General features: G+C 45.7%; 1 protein-coding gene across 2 annotated transcripts; it reads right to left on the bottom strand.

Moving 5' to 3' along the window:
- Positions 1-65: 65 nt before the first annotated feature.
- On the bottom strand, positions 66-15,765 carry efhc1 (EF-hand domain (C-terminal) containing 1). 2 transcript variants are annotated; one of them, XM_063223658.1, is made up of 10 exons: positions 15,567-15,765; positions 15,225-15,443; positions 14,368-14,655; positions 12,864-13,019; positions 10,521-10,713; positions 9,026-9,258; positions 7,325-7,465; positions 5,589-5,802; positions 3,763-3,939; positions 66-262 (listed from the first exon to the last, which is right to left on the bottom strand). In XM_063223658.1, exons 1-10 carry the CDS (start codon positions 15,627-15,629, stop codon positions 222-224), a joined length of 1,725 nt encoding a protein of 574 aa, XP_063079728.1. In that variant the 5' UTR covers positions 15,630-15,765; the 3' UTR covers positions 66-221. The 2 variants fall into 2 exon arrangements, with proteins under 2 accessions (XP_063079728.1, XP_063079727.1); XM_063223657.1 differs by having other exon boundaries at positions 15,225-15,446.
- Between the last annotated feature and the right edge of the window lie 4,092 nt (positions 15,766-19,857).

A 19,857-nucleotide genomic window follows, 5' to 3' on the forward strand; every position in this document is an offset into this window, starting at 1 on the left:
ACTTCCATTCAGTTATCCTCTTAGTTTGAGTCGATGAGAAGAAATAACCGTAACATGCCACAGCGTGCTGGACAATGAAATTTATTCAGTGGGTGTAAAGCTAGTCATCTGTATCTGTATGGAAATACTGCTCCAGGAGGGTGAGGGGTAAAGGATAGTGATGGGGTCAGGTGAAGGTGGAGGTAGAGATGAGGTGAGATGAGATGAGGGGACGTCCATCATTACTCCTGCACTCCTAGGATCTCAGCCCCAGCCGCTGAAACTGCAGAGAAGAGAAATGGATTGAAATTTTTGCATTTAGTGTGTGCATTCCAATATGCGACCTTGCGTCCTCCACTTGTGCTTGTGGCCTCGCCCCGCTACCCGGCCCCTCCTCCGTGGAGAAAACAAATAAGTTTCCCCGCTGTCAGCCTTGCCAAAACAATTTTTGGGGGACTAATCTTCATTGCCAATCCAGTTTCGAAAAGAGAAAATGACTTTACAATTGAGCTTTTGCGAGATATTGAAATATAATGCTGTTGTCAGTGATGTCATCAGGACATATTATTTCCTGGTACGAGGCCACAAGCACAAGTGGAGGACGCAAGGTCACATATTGGAATGCACTCAGTATGTGTGAGGGCCTAAGGCCTCTGCCGGCCAAAGGAAAGCATACTATAATTGTTCCCCAACAGTTTTAGTGTATCTGTGAGAGAGTTTCTCTTCGGAAATGTATTATTATTATCACTGTACTTAACTTTTACTGCAATGTTGTACTGCAGACAGGCTATGACTTTGTTCATACTCTTTACTTATGAAAGGGCTTTTTTTTTTTTGTCCGGCAGGGCAAAGGGGCAGGTGCTTTATCACCACCCCGTCCCTATCTGTGCATGCCTATGCATGTACTGTATGGTGTAGGGATGCAAACGATTAATCAATTAATCGACTTTAATCGATCAATGCGTTAATCGATTAAAAAACATTTATCGCAATTAATCGACAATTGACAAATGGGCATGTGAAGAGTATGTGTGAAGAGGGGTGTAAATAGTGGGAATATTTAAATCATCTTTGGATTAAAGAATTGAAATAGAATTATTTTTTAGATTTAGTAGTTTTCGAGAAACATTGAGATTTCGGGGAGAAAACGCAGCTTATCAATTAATCGTAAGTCCATCGATATGGCTATCAACTAATGATTAATGAATTAATCGATAATTTGCATCCCTAGCTGGTGCCTATTTGTGCACACCTGTGCATCAGGCTTGTACGAAATTCCGAATGGAAAGAATTTCAATTCAAAGTAATGCCATAATACGAACACTAGGTGGTGGTGTTCTATGTACTTTCAATGGGGGGGGGGTGTAGATTAAATTAAAAGAAATTCAAGGTAATGGCACCACCTAGTGTTCGTATTATGGCATTATTTTGAATGGAAATTCTTTCCATTCGGAATTTCGTACAAGCCTGCTGTGCATGTGCTGTATGGTGTGTTTACCTGGTGGCAGTGCCAACAGCTGGTGTCTATCTGTGCACACCTGTGAATGTACTGTATGGCAGTTTTTCCCAACCTTTTTTGTCCTGCGTACCCCCTATGCAATTTTTTCATACGATGAGTACCCCCTCGCCAGGCACGGCGCCAGAAAATCAGCTTTGGGTGGGCCAGAACATTTTTGGGTGGCACTTCATTAGGCCTATAACATCACGTGCTCATAACAAAACGTCAGATTTTTACTCGAATATTAGGCTATATGTGCGTATATTCAGTGTTTCCTCATTGTGAAGATTCTCGGATGAAGTTACGGCCGCGGGGGTAGGTAGCCCATTCATTAATTTCCTCCCTCACAGTCTCGTCGCATTGCCCCATCACCAAATGTTTTTATCGCCCCCAAACCCCAACATTTATTTTGCAAACATGCATATATGAAGATGACAATGATTAATGATCCACGCCGTGTTAATTAGGCATATGCCACTGGAGTTTCTTTAGGGGCTCGAAAATGCGGGTGAGACACACGGCACTTCTCCAGTGCTTGCGCCATATTATTAAAATTCGCATTACCGCTTGACACTTCCAAAAACAACGCGGAAGAAACTTAAGATAAATTGAATGATATCACAAATACAAAATTATGCATGGGGAGTAAAGCCCACGTCTGCTAAGAGAAGAGAGGTCAGGAGAAAGTTTGGAGCGGTGCTTTGAGAAGAGGGAGGTCTCGGAGCGCGGAGTGGCTCCCGTGCGAAGACAGAAGAGAGGCGGGCGGGGCGCATGTTGCGAACAGGGCTATGATGGGTCAGGGGCTGCCTGTGATATCCCAAGCACCCGGCTTATGTAGGCTATGCATGCAAGAGGATGTCATTTCAATCGCAACAATGCGACGATCAGAGCACACAATCACACACGGAACCACTCAAACACATAGCCTATGCACGCACACAACTGTTGCAGCACATTAGTTATATTCCATAACCAGACACAGTTTAGCCACAGTCCATGAAGGCTGCTACCAAGCGAACCTTGGAAAATCTGAACTCTGTTTCGACAGTTAAGCCATGGACATATGCTGTTGGTTTTTTAGTCCTCTAGAGAAGAAAGAAACCCTATTTGTGTGGTGGGATAGCCTATCCATGGTCAGAGTAAAATGCAACCCATGAAGACAATATTAAAATATCAGCTTCACAACGGCAATAACATAGGCTAGTTAAGATGCTGTTTAAAGCTAACCACAGTCAGATCAACAGCATGTCAAACGTGCACCTTATGTGATCATGACGAGGGTTAAACGTATTACCGACAGACGAGGACAGCCGTCCCATGCTATGAATATAAAGCCAGTAGAAACTCATAATAGCCTATATAGGCTAGTCCTAGTTTGTAATCAAAGTAAATTGTTCCTTCACAACAAGTTGCCGTTTCCTACCAGTCTCGACAGCTATCCATTCCATGATTTCTCGTTAGTCCAGATGCGCGGACTCCTTTATGTTTGAAGTTTACAACTGCTTTTAAAGACATTGACTTCAGTGATTTTATTTTCTGTCATCAGTGACGCCAGGCCTATTGTATGTAGCCTACGTGGGGCAACTCGACTGGCATGTTCGAGTGCATGTCTGGCTCTCTAGCATTCTGACATGACATTGTATCAATTGTTTCGGGGTGAGCGCGCCGCGTAGCAGCAGAAAGTAGCCAACATAGCCATAGGCTGCAGGGACGGATTGATGGTTCATGTCAGGAGCATCAAAAGCACAAAAAAAGATTATTTCCTCTTCAGTTTCCCAGTTTTTTCGTACACTAGTAGAATATATAACACATTTTGAATATATTGTTTTCCCTCAGTGAAAGATTTTAGGTTCTGAAAAAAAATGGGCGGACCCAGGACCAAAATGGGTGGGCCCAGGTCCACCCTGGCCCACCCATAACGCCGTGCCAGCCCCTCGCCCTCATTCATGCTCTGCTCCTCTTTCCCAATGTGACTACACTCAATATATTTGTTATAATTATATTTTTCCGCGTACCCCCTGAGGTTTGCTTGCGTACCCCTAGTGGTACACGTACCCCTGGTTGGGAAACACCGCTGTATGGTGTGTTCTGTCTACCTGTTGCCAGTGCCAACAGCTGGTCCTGGGTGCCAGGGGCGCCGCCGCCTCTGCTGGCCCCGGCCGCCCCCGGCCGCCCCCTCCCCCAGCAGCCTCTGGCGTACGGAGCTCAGGGTGTAAAACCCCCTCCAAAAGATCTACTGTGTTCTCAACATATCTAAAAGCATGTATATGGTCTGTTCTGTTTACCTGGTGGCAGTGCCAACAGCTGGTCCTGGGTGCCAGGGGGGCCCCCGGCCGCCCCCTCCCCCAGCAGCCTCTGGCGTACGGAGCTCAGGGTGTGCGTGGGGATATTCTCCGACTGGGACTCCAGGTACTTCAGCACGTAGTGATCCGCGTCCGTTATCACGAAGCGGTGCTTGAACACTGCAAGGCAAGGCAAGGTTATTTGTATAGCGCATTTCATACACAGGTGCAATTCAATGTGCTTCACAAAAAAAAAAAGAAAGGAAAAACAAGAAAGAAAGAAAGAAATTAAAGTAAAATAATGTAAAACATTAAGATAAAACATATATGGTAAAAGAAAAAGACACATATGGTAAAAGAAAACTGGTGGGGAGAGGGAGTTTGAGAGCAACACGTACAGTAGTAGCGTTTTCAATCTTAAAACACACAGTAGGAGAGGAGAAGGGGAAGCCCTAGGGCAGCCCTGTTGGGACCACGTTTTGGACCTAAGAATGTTTATGCTAGAGGTGCACCGAAAATTCGGCCGCAGAAAATATTCGGCCGAAAACACAAAGAAAGACACTTTCGGTTTTCGGCTGGAAGCTAACTGAATGGCCGAATCGGAGGCCGAATAGAAAATGAAAATGAAAAATGTTCTTTCAAAAACATGTCTAAACATTTATTGTAAGCCGTAGATTTAAGCAATATTTAAAATAGTGAAAAATCTAACTTTTGATGACTTTTAACAGAATTGGAATATTCGGTTTCTGTTTCGGTATTCGGCCAGTGATTCATTATTTTTCGGTTTCGGTTTCGGCCACATATTGTCATTTCGGTGCAGCTCTAGTTTATGCAACCCCCAACCTCCCGTTTTCCAAATGGAAAAACATTTCTGCTACACTTAAATATCCTGTAAAGGAAAGGTAAATACACCAACTGAAGTGAATATTTTCACTAGCATTGTATGGAAAGGTTATAAAAGCATAGTATATTCAGGATTTTATGCAAACAGTCCCTTCTGACCACGACCCTCCTGCAATACCTCTGAGACCACCTTAGAGGTACCACAGCCCTAGGGCAAGCCTCAATCAAGCCTCATGCTGCTCCAGGGAGTGTAACCAGTACTCTACACCTGAATAACAACTAGGGCTTTGGATGAAGCATCTGCTACTGTGAATGAAATGGACCATATAGGTGAAGGTGTTAGACAGTAGTCTCAAACAATGAAAATAGGTAGGTCTGCATGCTGCAATTTTCACAAACAAACTCTACTTATCATATCAATCTTGCAACGCTTTGATCACCCCGGATCTTCAACAGGCATACAGGTAACGGGAAGAAGTGGTGCCCGCGATAAATGCCAGAGCCGACGAAGAAACCCGCTAAGAACACACTGACTGCTATTACCATGTTATTGTTACAATTGTGTGGAAACTATATGTTAATATAGGGCAGTCGTGGCTCAGTGGTTAGAGCACGGGGTTGGCAACCCAAGGGTTCCCGGTTCAAGGCCCGACCGGACCACGGCTGAAGTGCCCTTGAGCAAGGCACTTAACCCCCACACTGCTCCCCGGGCGCCGCTCAGCAGGCAGCCCACTGCTACGGACTAGTGTGTGTACTTCAATGTGATTCACTAGTCCAAATGGGATAAAGTGCAGAGAAAGAATTTCCCCTAGGGGTCCAAAATTGACTCCAATCCAAATTGGCTCCAATTGGCTTCATTTTAATAATAGTGCCAATTCTTAATTTTTGCGATGGCAATTTTGGGTCCCCCTTTGTCCCTGGGCCGGCCCGGTACAACTGTCCCCTTTGTCTCCCCCTGACGGCTTCCCTGACAGTACATCACATACCATCCACGGTGGAGCCAATGGCGAAGTCTGCGGGCGCGTAGTACTGGGGCTGCTCGACGCTGCTGGCCGGCTTGGGGATGCGGGTCCCCTTCAGGAACTTGCCGCCAATGATGCCCGAGTTGCGCGTAGGGATCTCCCAGATGCTCACCATGTCGTTGCACAGGTAGTACGCCATCACGAAGCGCCGGCCCGCATCCTGAGGGTTCTGGGAGTCCTGCCACCAGGGAACAAAATGGCTTATATATCACTCTAAGTAACATCCCTGTGCACAACCACTGTCCAGGTGCTGGTGATGTGCAGTGAGAGTAATCCAAGTAAATGAAGGATAAATCACCGCACACTGGTATCTTTGCTGGTAGTTCATTTGGTTTATATATCACATATCAGTGTTTATATCACTGTTAAGGCGTGCACTGAAGTACATTGAAGGTACAGACATCTCTACATTTTCTGAAAGTGATGTGGTGTGTGTGCGTACGCGTGCATGCGGTGCGTGTGTGTGCGTTTATGTGTGTGTGTGTGTGTGTGTGTGTGTGTATCTATGTATGTGCACAGCAAAAGTGCCAGTGTTAATATACTAACTCTTAAAGTTGAGTTGAAATGCACTCCGTTTCAAATAACATTTGGTCCCACTCAAAGACAGTGTTCATTTCACTCTATGGTCAGTGTAGGCTATTGTATGACAGGACAGTGTGAGAGGAGACACAGGAAATGAGCAGGAGAGAGACATGGGGTAGGGCTGGGAAATGACCCCGGCCGGACTCGAACGGGGTCCGCATGGGCATGCAAGCCCAAATGTGGGGGGCTTCGAGCGCTGCGCCACAGAAGAGATTTTGATAGGAAGGTGAGATGGGGGAGCCATGTAATCGTACATAGAAATTAACGGTGAAGATTCGTAACGCAAACATGGCGTCGCACATCTCCCGCCTTTCTGGTAACAAGAGCCAATGTGCCTGCTGAGCTGCGGTGCCAGTGATCCAATCATCTGGCTGCATCGGCGCACGCGAAATGATGCGCATGCTCAGTTGTGAAAAGCCGTTGCTCTCGTGCCGTTACTGAACTACTGCGCCTGCGCTCTGTCAAAAAAACGGTGAGAAAAGTGGCTTAAAAAGCTTTGTTTTGACTCGTATACCACAACCAAGCAGTCTAGATTGATCAGTTTTTCACGGTGGTTTCAACCATATGGTTTTCACAACCGCTGGGTTCTTCCCCAGCCTATACTCAGTTTCCCCATTCATTTTTCCCATTGACTCTCAGATCTGGTCTACTTAATCGCGAAATAGCACTCCGAAGGCGTCACCAAGATGGCCGCCATATGTCCCGTCTCAATCTAAACTGTCTCTGGCCACAGTGCCTCCCAGATGCCGTATGACCAAGTAGCGCAGCAACCTGCAGTCATTCATTATAGAGACCGTGTGCTTGGTAGTTTGTGTGCTTGATACTGTGTGTGTGTGTGTGTGTGTGCGATAGTGTGTGTGCTTGATACTGTGTGTGTGCTTGATACTATGCATGTGCTTGATAGTGTGTCTGCATGATAGTGTGTGTATTTGATAGTGTGTGTGTGTGCTTGATAGTGTGTGTGCTTGGTAGCTTGCATGGTTGACACTGTGTGTGATTGACAGTTTGTGTGCTTGATAGTGTGTGTGATTGGTAGCTTGCATGGTGGATAGTGTGTGTGTGTGTGTGTGTGTGTGTGTGTGTGTGTGTGTGTGTGTGTGTGTGTGAGAGTAACTCACCAGTCGGACTGAGTAGCGCAGCACCTTGTTCTCGTTCTCCAGCAGCTTCATCAGGTCTTTCTTGGGCGGCCCGGGGATCAGATGCAGGCAGTTCTGCAGAGAATCCTCCAGAGTACCCCAGCCATTGTAGGGCGGAACCACCTGCAGGTGTGTGTGTGTGTGTGTGTGTGTGTGTGTGTGTGTGTGTGTGTGTGTGTGTGTGTGTGTGTGTGTGTGTGTGTGTGTGTGTGTGTGTGTGTGTGTGTGTGTGAGGCAGAAGACAATCACACCATGAGAGGCATATATCACACCAGATATGGCAGGCGAGATCCAAGCAGACAAGGAATTGCTGCGCCTTTGCCTTAACCCAGTTAAGCCTAAGGCACCTGCAAAAAACGCCTGCTGAATGCCTAAGGTGCCTATAAAAGCCTATAAAAACCTAAATATTATAAAAACATGACATACGTTGCATTTACAGTAAAAGCTAGGACCCTCGTCTTGCATTACAATTTGTTCAGTCAGCTCTAACATAATTTAATTTAAAAAACCTCCTAAAATCTGAAGAACCTGAATGCAGCGTTTATGTCGCTCCAGGTGTCTCCTGGGTCTATGCAGCATAGGTGTGAGTGAATCAGAGATTAAGTATGACACCCAATCTACGTATTTTAAGTGTTTTGAAGTGACTTATCTGCTCATTTTCACATTATGTTCGATAGGCGACAAAACTTTTCTTGTCTGTGTTCATTAAAGGGTCAATCTTTCTTTGGTGCATGAAATTTATTTTTGTAAATACATTTTCATTCGAGAGGGTTGTAGCTTTCATATGAGTGACTTCTGAAGCCAAGTGATTAATTGAAAGTCAGGTTATTAGCTGTTATTCCAAACAGATGGGTAGGCGACAACTCTTTTGGAGGCGAGTGTATAGCTAGCAACGCGCCCCCATGGAGACATTGGAAATGGTCAAAGTCAACTGTTCCCCTACCTTGTTAGAATTTGCTCTAGAAAGTTCTAGAATGTTCCACTAGAATGCTCTACTGTAGACAGTATGCCTGAACAGACTAAAAGAGAAGTGAAACTTTGTGCGACATCACAGTTAGTGAGGGGAAGGCCCAGGCTAGCGTGTGTGTCAAAACCAAGAAATATTAATAGAAACAAAATACAGACACACCTTAACGCTATTATGTGTGTCACATCCTTTTCATTTTAGTTCCCATTCATCCCCCAACCCACCAACTCCCCAACTCAGCAGAGATATCAAAAGTAAAACAAAAAAAAAAGAAACACAGTTCCCTTCCAACACAGGTAACTTATCTGAGTAAAAAGTAGGCCTGTGTACTTATCTCTGCGCTGGTTGCATTAAGTTTGTGGCGGTTTCTTGTTAGTTTTCAAGTGTTTTTCAGTAACAACACAGTCTACTACACAGTATCTATCTTATTAGGAACAATGGAGTAAATGGTGTAACAGCTGTGTAATATAATGTGCTACTAGTGTTGTACTTGCACCCAGAGGCGAGTCTAGGGTAAGTTGGGGCCCCAAGCGAAAAGCATTAACATTCGCAACAAATTGCCACTACTGTAGTTTAAAATCTTAATTATTATTCACCATCTAGGCTTGGGGACCCCAAACGGCTGCCTCTGTGTACATCATGAATTTACTTATACTTTTTTACTTTTACTTTTGACACCTCTGCAGCAGCAACCCAGACGCCGGCCCTGTACCCACCTTCTGGGTCTCCCTCTGGGTCTGGGTGGGTAGTTTCCTGTCCGCCTGGGCGGTTTTGAATGGCACGTCTGGGTGGTTCTGCTGGTAGTACTCGCGGGTGAAGTCGTCGCAGTTGTACAGCAGGAAGTTCCTGCCCATGAGCGTCAGCGTCTCTCCGACCACAAAGTCCCGCGGCATGTAGAACTCATGCACCTCCTGCGGAGACACCTCCAGCACACAGCTGGGGAAGGGCTCTGGAGAGGAGGAGAGGAGAGGAGGAGAGGAGAGGAGAAGAGAGGAGAAGAGGGGAGAGGAGAGGAGAGGAGAGGAGAGGAGAGGAGAGAAGAGGAGAGGAGGAGAGGAGAGGAGGAGGAGGAGAGGAGGAGATAGAGGAGGAGAGGAGAGGAGGAGAGGAGAGGAGAGGAGAGGGGAGGAGGAGAGAAGAGGAGAGGAGAGGGGAAGAGGAGAGGGGGATAGGAGAGAGGAGGAGAGGAGGAGAGAGGAGTGTGGAGAGGAGAGGAGAGGAGGATAGAGGAGGAGAGGAGAGAAGAGAGGAGAGGAGAGGAGAGGAGGAGAAAGGAGAGGAGAGGAGGATAGAGGAGGAGAGGAGAGAAGAGCAGAAGAGAGGAGAGGATAGGATAGGAGAGGAGAGGAGAGGAAAGGAGGGGGAGGAGAGGAGAGGAGAGGAGGAGAGGAGAGGGGAGAGGAGAGGAGGAGATAGAGGAGGATAGGAGAGGAGGAGTGGAGAGGAGAGGAGAGGAGCATACAGAAGAGGAGAGGAGGAGAGGAGAGGAGAGGAGAGGAGAGGGGAGGAGAGGAGAGGAGAGCAGGAGAGGAGGAGAGAGGGGGGAGGGGAGGAGAGGAGAGGGGAGGAGAGAAGAGGAGCGGAGCGGGAGAGGAGAGGAGATGAGAGGTGAGCAGAGGAGGAGAGGAGAGGTGGAGAGGAGAGGGGAGGAGAGGGGAGGAGAGGAGAGGAGAGGAGAGGAGAGGAGAGGGGAGGAGAGGAGAGGGGAGGAGAGGAGAGGAGGAGAGATGGGGAGAGGAGAGAGGAGAGGAGAGGAGATGGGAGGAGAGGAGAGAACATGGGAGGAGACTAAAGGAGAGGAGAGGAGATGTGGTGAGAAGAGGAGAGGGGAGGGGAGGAGGGGAGGGGAGGAGAGGAGAGAAGAGGGGCGAAGGGGAGGAGATGAGAGGAGAAGGAGAGGAGAGGAGAGGAGAGAGGAGAGGAGAGAAGAGGAGGAGAGGGGGGAGAGGATGACAGGAGAGGAGCATACAGGAGAGGAGAGGAGAGGAGAGGAGAGGAGAGGAGAGGAGAGGAAAGGAGAGGAGAGGAGAGGAGAGGAGAGGAGAGGAGAGGATGAAACGAAACGTCCGTCTAGAGGAGCCAGGCTTGATGGTCTTGGCGGCCTCTGTCTTGTACACACACACACACACACACACACACACACACACACACACACACACACACACACACACACACACACACACACACACACACACACACACAGACTCTTACCGCAGCCAGGCTTGATGGTCTTGTGGACTCTCTGCCTCCTCATCAGCACGGGGAATGGGTCGCGGCCACTGTTGGCCTCGTGCACCTCTCGTATCTCCACCGAGTCGTCCACCAGGTAGTACTGGATGATCACCGGCAGCGTGTCCCCGTACAGCCGGTCCGAGCTGTCCCAAAGCCCAAAGAAGCGCAGCACCTAGGGAAAGCCACCAGAGGGAACCAGAGGTTACATTACATTACATTACGCAGCGTGTCCCCGTACAGCCGGTCCGAGCTGTCCCACAGCCCAAAGAAGCGCAGCACCTGGGGAAAGCCACCAGGGGCGCCGGGGGAAACGGTACATACACACCCAAGATATTTGCGTTCGCTTAATGTGACGCTGTGTGAGATTTTTAGTTGTTTATTTCCAGAAATCATGCTGCCCATTCACTAATGTTACCTTTTTCATGAATACTTACCACCAGCATCAAATTCTAAGTATTCATTATGACTGGAAAAATTGCACTTTTCATACATGAAAAGGGGGATCTTCTCCATGGTCCGCCATTTTGAATTTCCAAAAATAGCCATTTTCAGCTGCAAAAATGACTCTACTTGTACCATACTAGAAAATATTTGTTTATTACTTAGTAAACGTTCATATTAAGATCAAATTTGGCAATAGACAGCCCAGTTTCAATGAGCAGCATAGTTGCAGTACCTTTTTTGACCACATCCTGCACACTGTCCCTTTAATGTGTCCGGCAGCATTGCGAGTCTGAGAGGTTCGCGGGCTGCCCAGTCAGCGTCCACGTTCTATCCGCGGGCAGCAGCCATTCATTTTCAATAGAAGCCGCACATTTAACGCGGACGTCCGCGCAGGAAAATAGACTCGAGTTCTATTTTCAAGGAGCATCGCAGACATGTCTGGTCTGCCGCTCGCATCGCCGGACATGCGCGGCTCCTGTGTGCAAGGCATGATCTTTTTTCATGTATTCTAACCGTTTTGGACTGATACTGGACACGTTCAGTGGACGTCTGCGCTTGCAGTGTGTATGCAACTTTATGTTAAATTACATTACATTATACTTAGCTGGCGCTTTTTATCCAAAGCGACTTACAGTTATTTAGACACAGATTTAGATTTAGAGTATTGGTTACAGTTTATTCTGAACAAGATTTTTGACACCTCTACCTTTATCGAGTACTCTCTGAATGCCGGAGTGTGTGTGATGTTTATATGCACATCAATTAACAGTTTAAAGCCAAGTTTTTGGAGTAACCGGTTTATTCAAGTGCTCATATAAACGGAATAAATAGTTTATAGTAAGTGGATTATTTCTGTAATCGGTTTATGAGAAATATGTTCTAGAACAGGTGCCGATGTTAGGTGCCTAACATTCTAGAATAGTAAGCAGCCAATCACAAGCTTTGAACTCTTGGTTAGTGTCACACACTTGAGTGGAACAAACGCAACTGACAAACTGCATGTAAATGACAATAAACAATTCACTCCAATAACTTTATTCCAATACCCTGATTAATCGTGATAATGTAAACCAAGGACAGTTAAGATAGGAGGGCATACTGATGTCATAACAGCGTAGTACGAGTTTGCTGCAAGGGGAGACACATTTCTTCTACGGTCAGTACTGGAGGCATCAAAGTAAAATGCAATGCCACTACCGCCAGGGTTGGGGTGTGGAACAGTCATAGGACACCGTGAATGTTTGCCTAATTATCCCCTGCAATTAATGCTGACTGACAGCTGCAGTTAATTTGGCCACAAACTGAACACTGACAACCGGGTATCCTCTTTCGACCAATTTTGCGGATTTTGCAAAGTCACAATTTTTATCCATCATGGCGTCACACCCACTGACTATGCGCACCAGAGTTAATGCGGAAGTCATTGTTTCTCTATGGAGGGAAGGTGAATAAAGCTACCAGAGCGAATTCGCCAGGAGCGAAGCTTCTTGAGCGACCAGGGCGAATTTTGACGATTAAACTCAAGCTAATCTTAAGCGAATTCGCTATGACGTGGTTCGGCGAAAACCAATTGGAACAGTCATATCAAGGAATGTCCCAGGCTGTCAAGACAGAGCCGTTATGTGATTAGCTGAATCAAACATGTCAGTGCAGTGTCCAGAGCGAATAAAACGAATTCATGGCGAAACTTCTTCAACCACCCCAGCTACCTGGGTCGCGTAGGTAGCGCGCCTGATGTACACAAGCCATTACTTTTCCATTCGCTCGTGTCCTCAGGCCACACCCCCGTACCACACTGTGGCCAATGCATTTTCCATCTAGTGTTAGTTCTTATCCAGTCTAAATTCTTTGATGTAAACGGGCTGATTGAGTGGTCACCTTGCGGTCCATGGTGATGAACTGCTTGAGGCGGTCGAACTCTGAGGGCGTGGTGTAGGCGATCTGGGGCTCCAACTTGTTGCGGTGTTGGGCATAGGGGTCCGCCGGGATCTGCTCCGGCTCATTCAGAACCACTCCTTGGCTTTCCATGAACTCCTAATACACACACACACACACACACACACACACACACACACACACACACACACACACACACACACACACAAACACACACACACACACACACACACACACACACACAAACACACAAAGAAGCACAGAGACAAAAAAAGAGCGGGTAGTTTGTAGGTGTGTATGCCCTGCAGACTATATTCACCATACAGCGCTATGCAGCATAAGAGTATTATACTGTATCATTGGGTCTCACTTGTGTGTCGCGCCCCGCAGTGCGTGAGGTGCAGAGTTGTATAAAGTAGAAGTAGAGACACTCTTACAAATGTAAATACTACACTAGTTGTTTTATATAACCCAACATTGCACTTCCTGAGAGTACTAAAGAAAGAACAGTGTAAATACTACACTAGTGGTTTTATATAACCCAACATTGCACTTCCTGAGAGTACTAAAGAAAGAACAGTTAGACTCAAGCTTGCTGGTGACCTTTTACCGTTCCACCATAGAGAGCCTGCTGACCTATGCAGTGTCAGTGTGGCACTCAAGCTGCACTGAGGCTGACAGGAAGAGACTGCAGAGGGTGACCAAAACAGCACAAAAAATCATAGGCTGCCCCCTGCCTCCCATACCCACCATCTATAACTCCCGCTGCGTAAGTAGAGCCAGGAGTATCATTAAAGATCCCACACATCCTGGCTTCCATCTCTTCACACTGTTGCCCTCTGGCAGGCACTATAAGGCATTACCAGCCAGAACCAATAGGATGAAGAACAGCTTCTTCCCCAAAGCTGTTACAACAATGAACTCACACTTACTGGACAATGTTCATTTATAAAGGACTGTGCACCTTGTAGGCTTTCTATTCTATTTCTATTCTATTCTATAACATGGTTTCAAGAGTACTTAAACTTCCACTTAATGCAACTCCGGTGAAGCGGCCATTGATGCCCAAGTGCAGCCAGGCTGTGCTGCTTTCAGCGTTGCAACTAGTCAGGTCAAGAGCAATGCAAGTACTTTCTGAGTTCCCGAAAATACAGGAACTCCTCCCACTTTGTCGGTATGCAAACAACCATATGCAAACCATGCCGTTTGGGAAATGTTCATTGTTATGCTCTTGGTCAGACCAAGTCTCGAAGAGATTTGAACATTGATGATAATCAGCTGTGTGTAGCCTGTCACATAACAGTGCCTGGCCTCACCTGTGTGTAGCGGTCGCAGTGCCTGGCCTCGCCTGTGTGTAGCGGTCGCAGTGCGTGATGCAGTATGGCCTCACCTGTGTGTAGCGGTCGCAGTGCGTGTCCTCACCTGTGTGTAGCGGTCGCAGTGCGTGTCCTCACCTGTGTGTAGCGGTCGCAGTGCGTGTCCTCACCTGTGTGTAGCGGTCGCAGTGCGTGACGCGGTACTTGACGCCGTACACGCACAGGTCCATGGCCACGTTCAGGTCCTTCCAGTGGTAGTGCTCGCCGCGGTCGTTCTTGGGCAGGCGCTGGCGCTTGATGAGCTTGCCCTGCGGCATGCCCGAGTTCTCCACGGGCGGCTCGAACAGGCCGATGCTGTCGTCCTCCAGGTAGTAGTAGAGCACCACGGGCCGCACACGGTACTCCTCCTCGGGGGAGAACAGCACCGTCTGCTGGAAGTAGCCGAAGAAGCGCAGCACCTAATGGAATAGAATATAATAGAGTAAAGTAGAGAAGAATAGAGTACAGTAGAATAGAATAGAGTATAGTAGAGTAGAATAGAGTATAGTAGAGTAGAATAGCATAGAATAGAGTAGCGTAGAATAGAATAGAATAGAAAAGAATAGAGTAGAATAGAATAGAATAGAATGGAACAGAAGAAAATATAATATAATATAGCCTAGGCCTAATATAATGTAATATATAAAATATACTATCATAATAATAGATAGGCCTACAGTAGAAAAATACAAATGGGATTGGCCCTCTTTTGTCTCACTGTAGCCTATAGGAAAGGCAGCCTGGCAAGCCAAATTAAAACATTTATTTTGTATATGTTAACTCTTTCTCAACACTTGTTCACCACCAACTCCTTGAAAACTATCTACTTCTCATCAATCATTAATTTAGTATACAAGAGACTAGTGCAGAGAACTGTGCTACCAACAAAAACTGATGCGGTCGCATGTGTAAGCTAACCTTCAAAAGAAAATAATCAATTCCAAGACAGTGGTGTGATGTAGCCTAGTAGTGGTAGGCCTAGTCATACCTTTTTGTCATATATGACACGTGCAGGAACGAAGTCCAGTGGGCGATTCTTGGCTGAGCTGCCGTAGTACAATATGGGATCTTCATTGGGGATCTGCTTTGACTCGTTCAAACTCAGCTGATTTGATAGCAATGTTTCTTGTCCGATGCCAACCTTTGGACGCTGAGGTACTCCGTAGCCGTTCTTGAACCCCAACGTTTGAGGTTTATGGAAAGCAGCCTTCTGTATCGCAATAATTTAAAAAAGAAAAAATAAATAACCACACGTGCATTTCATGGGGTTTATTGCATGCTATAGGCCTATGATACAAAGAAATAAAACATAAACAAAGTTTCTCTTTACCGTTACGTCCCGACTTGTGTATCCTGGCAGGAAGCAAAATCCATGACTTGAGTCGTAAGACATTGTGCGCCTTCCAACTGTTATCAAGCAAGATAATTGTGTAACAGTAGGCTAATAGGCAAATTATCGCCAGGATCAGCTGTTTTCACCTCGCGTTTGATCGGACCCAGCTGAGCTCCATGTACACACTTGTGTATCCAAGGAAACCGTAACGGTTTCCATGGAGAACATAAACAGGTGCATGTCGGATAAGAAGGAATGATGGAGAGGCCTAATAATCTTTAGGCTATTTAAAATGATAGCCAACGAGATTCCCATGAGTTCTGAAAGTTCATTGTTTCATGGTTTAAACTGATCATAAATGTCTTTGGGATGGCATCCGACTGGAAGTAGCCTACCGTTGGCCTACCACTAGATGCCGCCAAACAGCACAGTAGCCTAGGCTAAAGGCATGCTTCCCAGAAACCCTAACCTCATTCATACTCCTATTCCACATAGATAGTTATTCCCTCTTTATGTACAGTTTTATGCCAATAATCAGTAACTGTTGCGGCATCTCATGCCTACACTTCTCCGCCTAAGCCTATGTTTAAGCATGAGCGGATTAAAAAAAGCATTAGAGATAAAATCACCTCCCTCTCTCTCTCTCTCTGACTGAGGTACCCTGAGCATGGTAGGCCTACCGTCCCGCTGCACTGCTCCCTTGGAGGCTGCCCCCTTGCACGGGTGAAGCATTCGTTGTGTGCAGTGTACGTGTCACAATGACAATGGGAGTTGGAGTTTCCCAGTTGGCATTTCACTTTCACTTTCAGTAGCCTAGAGTAGATGGGCCTAGATGAATTGGTTTTCAATGTCTCTAGGCCAGACGTGGGCAAACTCAGGCCCAGGGGCCACATGCGGCTCGCTCAGCCATTTCATGCGTCCCTCAGAGCCTTTCTATGGAAAAAAAATGCAGATTCATATGGTCACTCATTCAAATTGGCTACCTAGAACAAGGGTCTTGGTCTAGTGGTCTAGTCCAGTGTTTCTCAACCTTTTTTTAGGCGAGGCACCCTTTCAATTCATGAAAAATTTCAAGGCACCCCAAACCAACAAGCCGTAAAATGGCATCGCATCCGATACCACAAAAGCTTAGAAAAGTAACGCATTTGGAGACGTCACACAACCTACGTTCGAAGTTGCAGCTGACTGGGGCGACCTATATTTATTTACTTACATTACCTTATCAATTTGGACAAATATGTATTATATTACATAATTTATTTATCAGCCACGTTTCCGCGGCACCCCTGAGGGTGACCTGCGGCACCCCAGGGTGCCCCGGCACCCCTGTTGAGAAACACTGGTCTAGTCTACATCGAGATACAATTAATAGGAATGGCATAACTGACAATGGTGTAATGTAGTTGGCGTACACCATTTCTTATTATTGGCACGGACAACTTGCTTACGACATCCGGCCCTGTGCTCAACTTTCTAAACCCAATGCGGCCCATGGGCCAAAATAATTGTCCACCCCTGCACTAGGCCCTATAGCGGCAGGCTACCAAGTAGCTCTGTCACAGATAGATAGAAGAATACAAATACAATTGTTGATGCAAATGCAAATGTAGTAATTTTTGGCAGTTCATTCTCATTTTTATTTTATGACATTGGACCTCAGAATGTTTGATTTGAACAGATTACATGGATTTGAAATAAAATGGATGTAGGGTTATTACAGTGTCATAATAGTGTCATAGTAGTGTTATGCACGTGTCATAAACATTATGTCCATGTCATAAACATTTTATGACTGTTGGCCCTAAGTGACATTCGGTTATGGCAAAGTTGTCTAAAATGTCTAAAATGTTTATGACATGAACATAATGTGTATGACTTATCTATGAGTGTGACTTATGACTTATCTATCTGTGTCATGACACTATTATGACACTGTAATGACATGCTTATGACACCGGTGTCAAGTAAAGTGTTATCAATAAGGCTAACATAGGCCTACTACTGTAGGCTACATTGTGTGAATGTGTGTGTAAGTTGTTCATCAACACCAGATGGCAGCGCAGTACAACAAATGGCACCTCAAAGGCAAATCAAGTCCCCATAAGCAGTTTATTCAAAGCTCTTGAGCACTCGTCTCACACACAGCTTCCAGCCATTCACGAAGTTCCATTCTCCTTCTAAATTCCAATTCTCCATTAGTCTTCTTAGATGCAATATGGATTTATTTGTTTCTATGGAAACACATCAGCATTTACTCTCTTAAAAATAAAACAGCAAATTGTACTACATTACATCATTTCATTTTTAAGTGGCAAAATACCAAAGACCAGGGACACTAGCTTATTTTGCAGATAGAATACATGAACATAGAGAATCCAGAACAAGAGAGAGAGAGCATTGTACTTCAAACACCAAACATTCCCTGTTGCACAAATAGTCTTCTCAGTCTGTCCAGAACTTGTGTGGAGAGTCCTTTCTAGGCATGTAGTGGCCATCTCACATGAACAGTTTGCTAAATAATCTCTATTCAGGCGGGATTCTCCTGAATCACACTACAGTTTCTGTTGTGCACAGGTGAGTGTATTTAAGCATGATAACATGTACCTATATCGAGAACAAGACCAAGGCCTCCTATCACCAGGGTCAAACCAAAAATGTTCACTCTCTCACTCATTCACAGTGCAAGCGTTATTCTCATCCAGCTATTTGCCAATCGTGTTAATGGGACTTGTGACATGTTTTGTGTCTATCTATGAAGAGTGAGTAAGTGAACATTTTATTATGGTGACTTTTAACCATTAGCTTTAGTGCGCTGCAGCTTTACGAAGCCCTGTTAAAGGTAGCATATGGTGTGACAGGTGTGTTAGCTCGTATTTGGCCTTCGCACTGGGTGCATCTCTGAGCTTATCACTACAATGTCCATACAGGCGGTCATAAGTCTGGTGTGTCTGTATTGGCCTAGAACAGTGGTTCTTAACCTTTTTTTCTTGAAGCTCCCCCTAACCTGTGCCCAAGACAAGCCGCGCACCCCCAACCTAAGCGTCTACGCGTGTATACGCACTAAAAAAATGATTTGAGTGATTAATTGCAATAATTCTAGCTTTAGACATTAATCAATACTTTAATGACTTTATATGGGGACCAAAAGACGTTTTAATTTGGTCTTGATTTGGCCTAATTATAATGTTTGGAAGCAGAATTTTGGTCACAACCTCAACACAAACAAAATTTCGCGCACCCCCTAAAATCTCTGGCGCACCCCCAGGGGGTGCCCGCACCCCAGGTTAAGAACCACTGGCCTAGAACATATGCAATGGGAAATACAGTAATGCCTCTTTTCCACTGCTGGTTTTCTGGTAGGCCTACAGCTCGACACAGCGCGACTCGGCTGCCACTTTTTGCTTTACGATTGAGCTGTGTCGTGCCTATTCGAAAAGCAAAAAGTGGCGGCCGAGTTGCGCTTTGTCGAGCTGTAGGCCTTCCAGAAAACCGGTAGTGGAAAAGAGGCATACGTGACCTGTGATTGCTTGTGCTTTTTGAATTTCCATTGGATGAAGGGTTTGATCCCATGCAAAGCTTAGCATTAACATTTACTCTGCCAGCCTTTGGAGATTGATTTTTACATGAGTTTGATTGTTACATGGGTATAGTATTTGGCAAACATTTTTTTTTTTTTTTTTACCAAAGTCAGAAAAACAAATTGTACAAGGCTTGTAGAAAACTAGCATTTTTTGTTTTTGAAAATAGCATGATCAGTAAAATGATCAATAACTTACATCTTGAATGGGCCATACAAAGCAAAGAAGTCCCACAAGCAGGATAAGGCACTCCACTGTGCATATAACAAATCAATATATATTTTATATAGAAAAAAAAACAAGTTTAAGTATTCAACCTCTTTGAGGTTTTCAAAAGGTGTTTTTAGCTGACACAACTCAAGCAATGTACGTATCCCCTTCTTAGGAAGAAAATATCAACAATCGTCTGCAGTAACACTAAAGATGCCAGTCATTCTAGTTCCTTCTGTCCTTCCCTTTAGCATCTGACCTCATTCCTCAGTGTTTCACCTCCGCTCTGGGAGAAAAATGGTAAGGGTTTCCCTGCTGCCAAGCACAACAGAAACATCCTGTCTCTAGCCTTTGACATTGCTTCTAGTCAGGCCAGGGGCAATACACAGGGTCAGACCGAGTCTCAAACAGAGATTTGAAAATCAATGATAATCAGGCTAGATTAGCTAGATGTCTGGTAACAAGACTAACAGCACAAACACACCAAATGCGACTTGAGC

Source organism: Engraulis encrasicolus, chromosome 18, assembly GCF_034702125.1.
Source record: "Engraulis encrasicolus isolate BLACKSEA-1 chromosome 18, IST_EnEncr_1.0, whole genome shotgun sequence".
In the NCBI taxonomy this organism is placed as follows: Eukaryota; Metazoa; Chordata; class Actinopteri; order Clupeiformes; family Engraulidae; genus Engraulis; species Engraulis encrasicolus.

Bases quoted from the DNA above. Each gene is read 5' to 3' on its own strand.
- efhc1 (XM_063223657.1), bottom strand. From the start codon at position 15,629: ATGTCTTACGACTCAAGTCATGGATTTTGCTTCCTGCCAGGATACACA. The intron at 14,656-15,224 runs GTATGACTAGGC...CTATTCCATTAG, and splicing joins GTGTCATATATGACAAAAAG to GTGCTGCGCTTCTTCGGCTA. The intron at 13,020-14,367 runs GTGAGGACACGC...TGTGTGTATTAG, and splicing joins ACTGCGACCGCTACACACAG to GAGTTCATGGAAAGCCAAGG.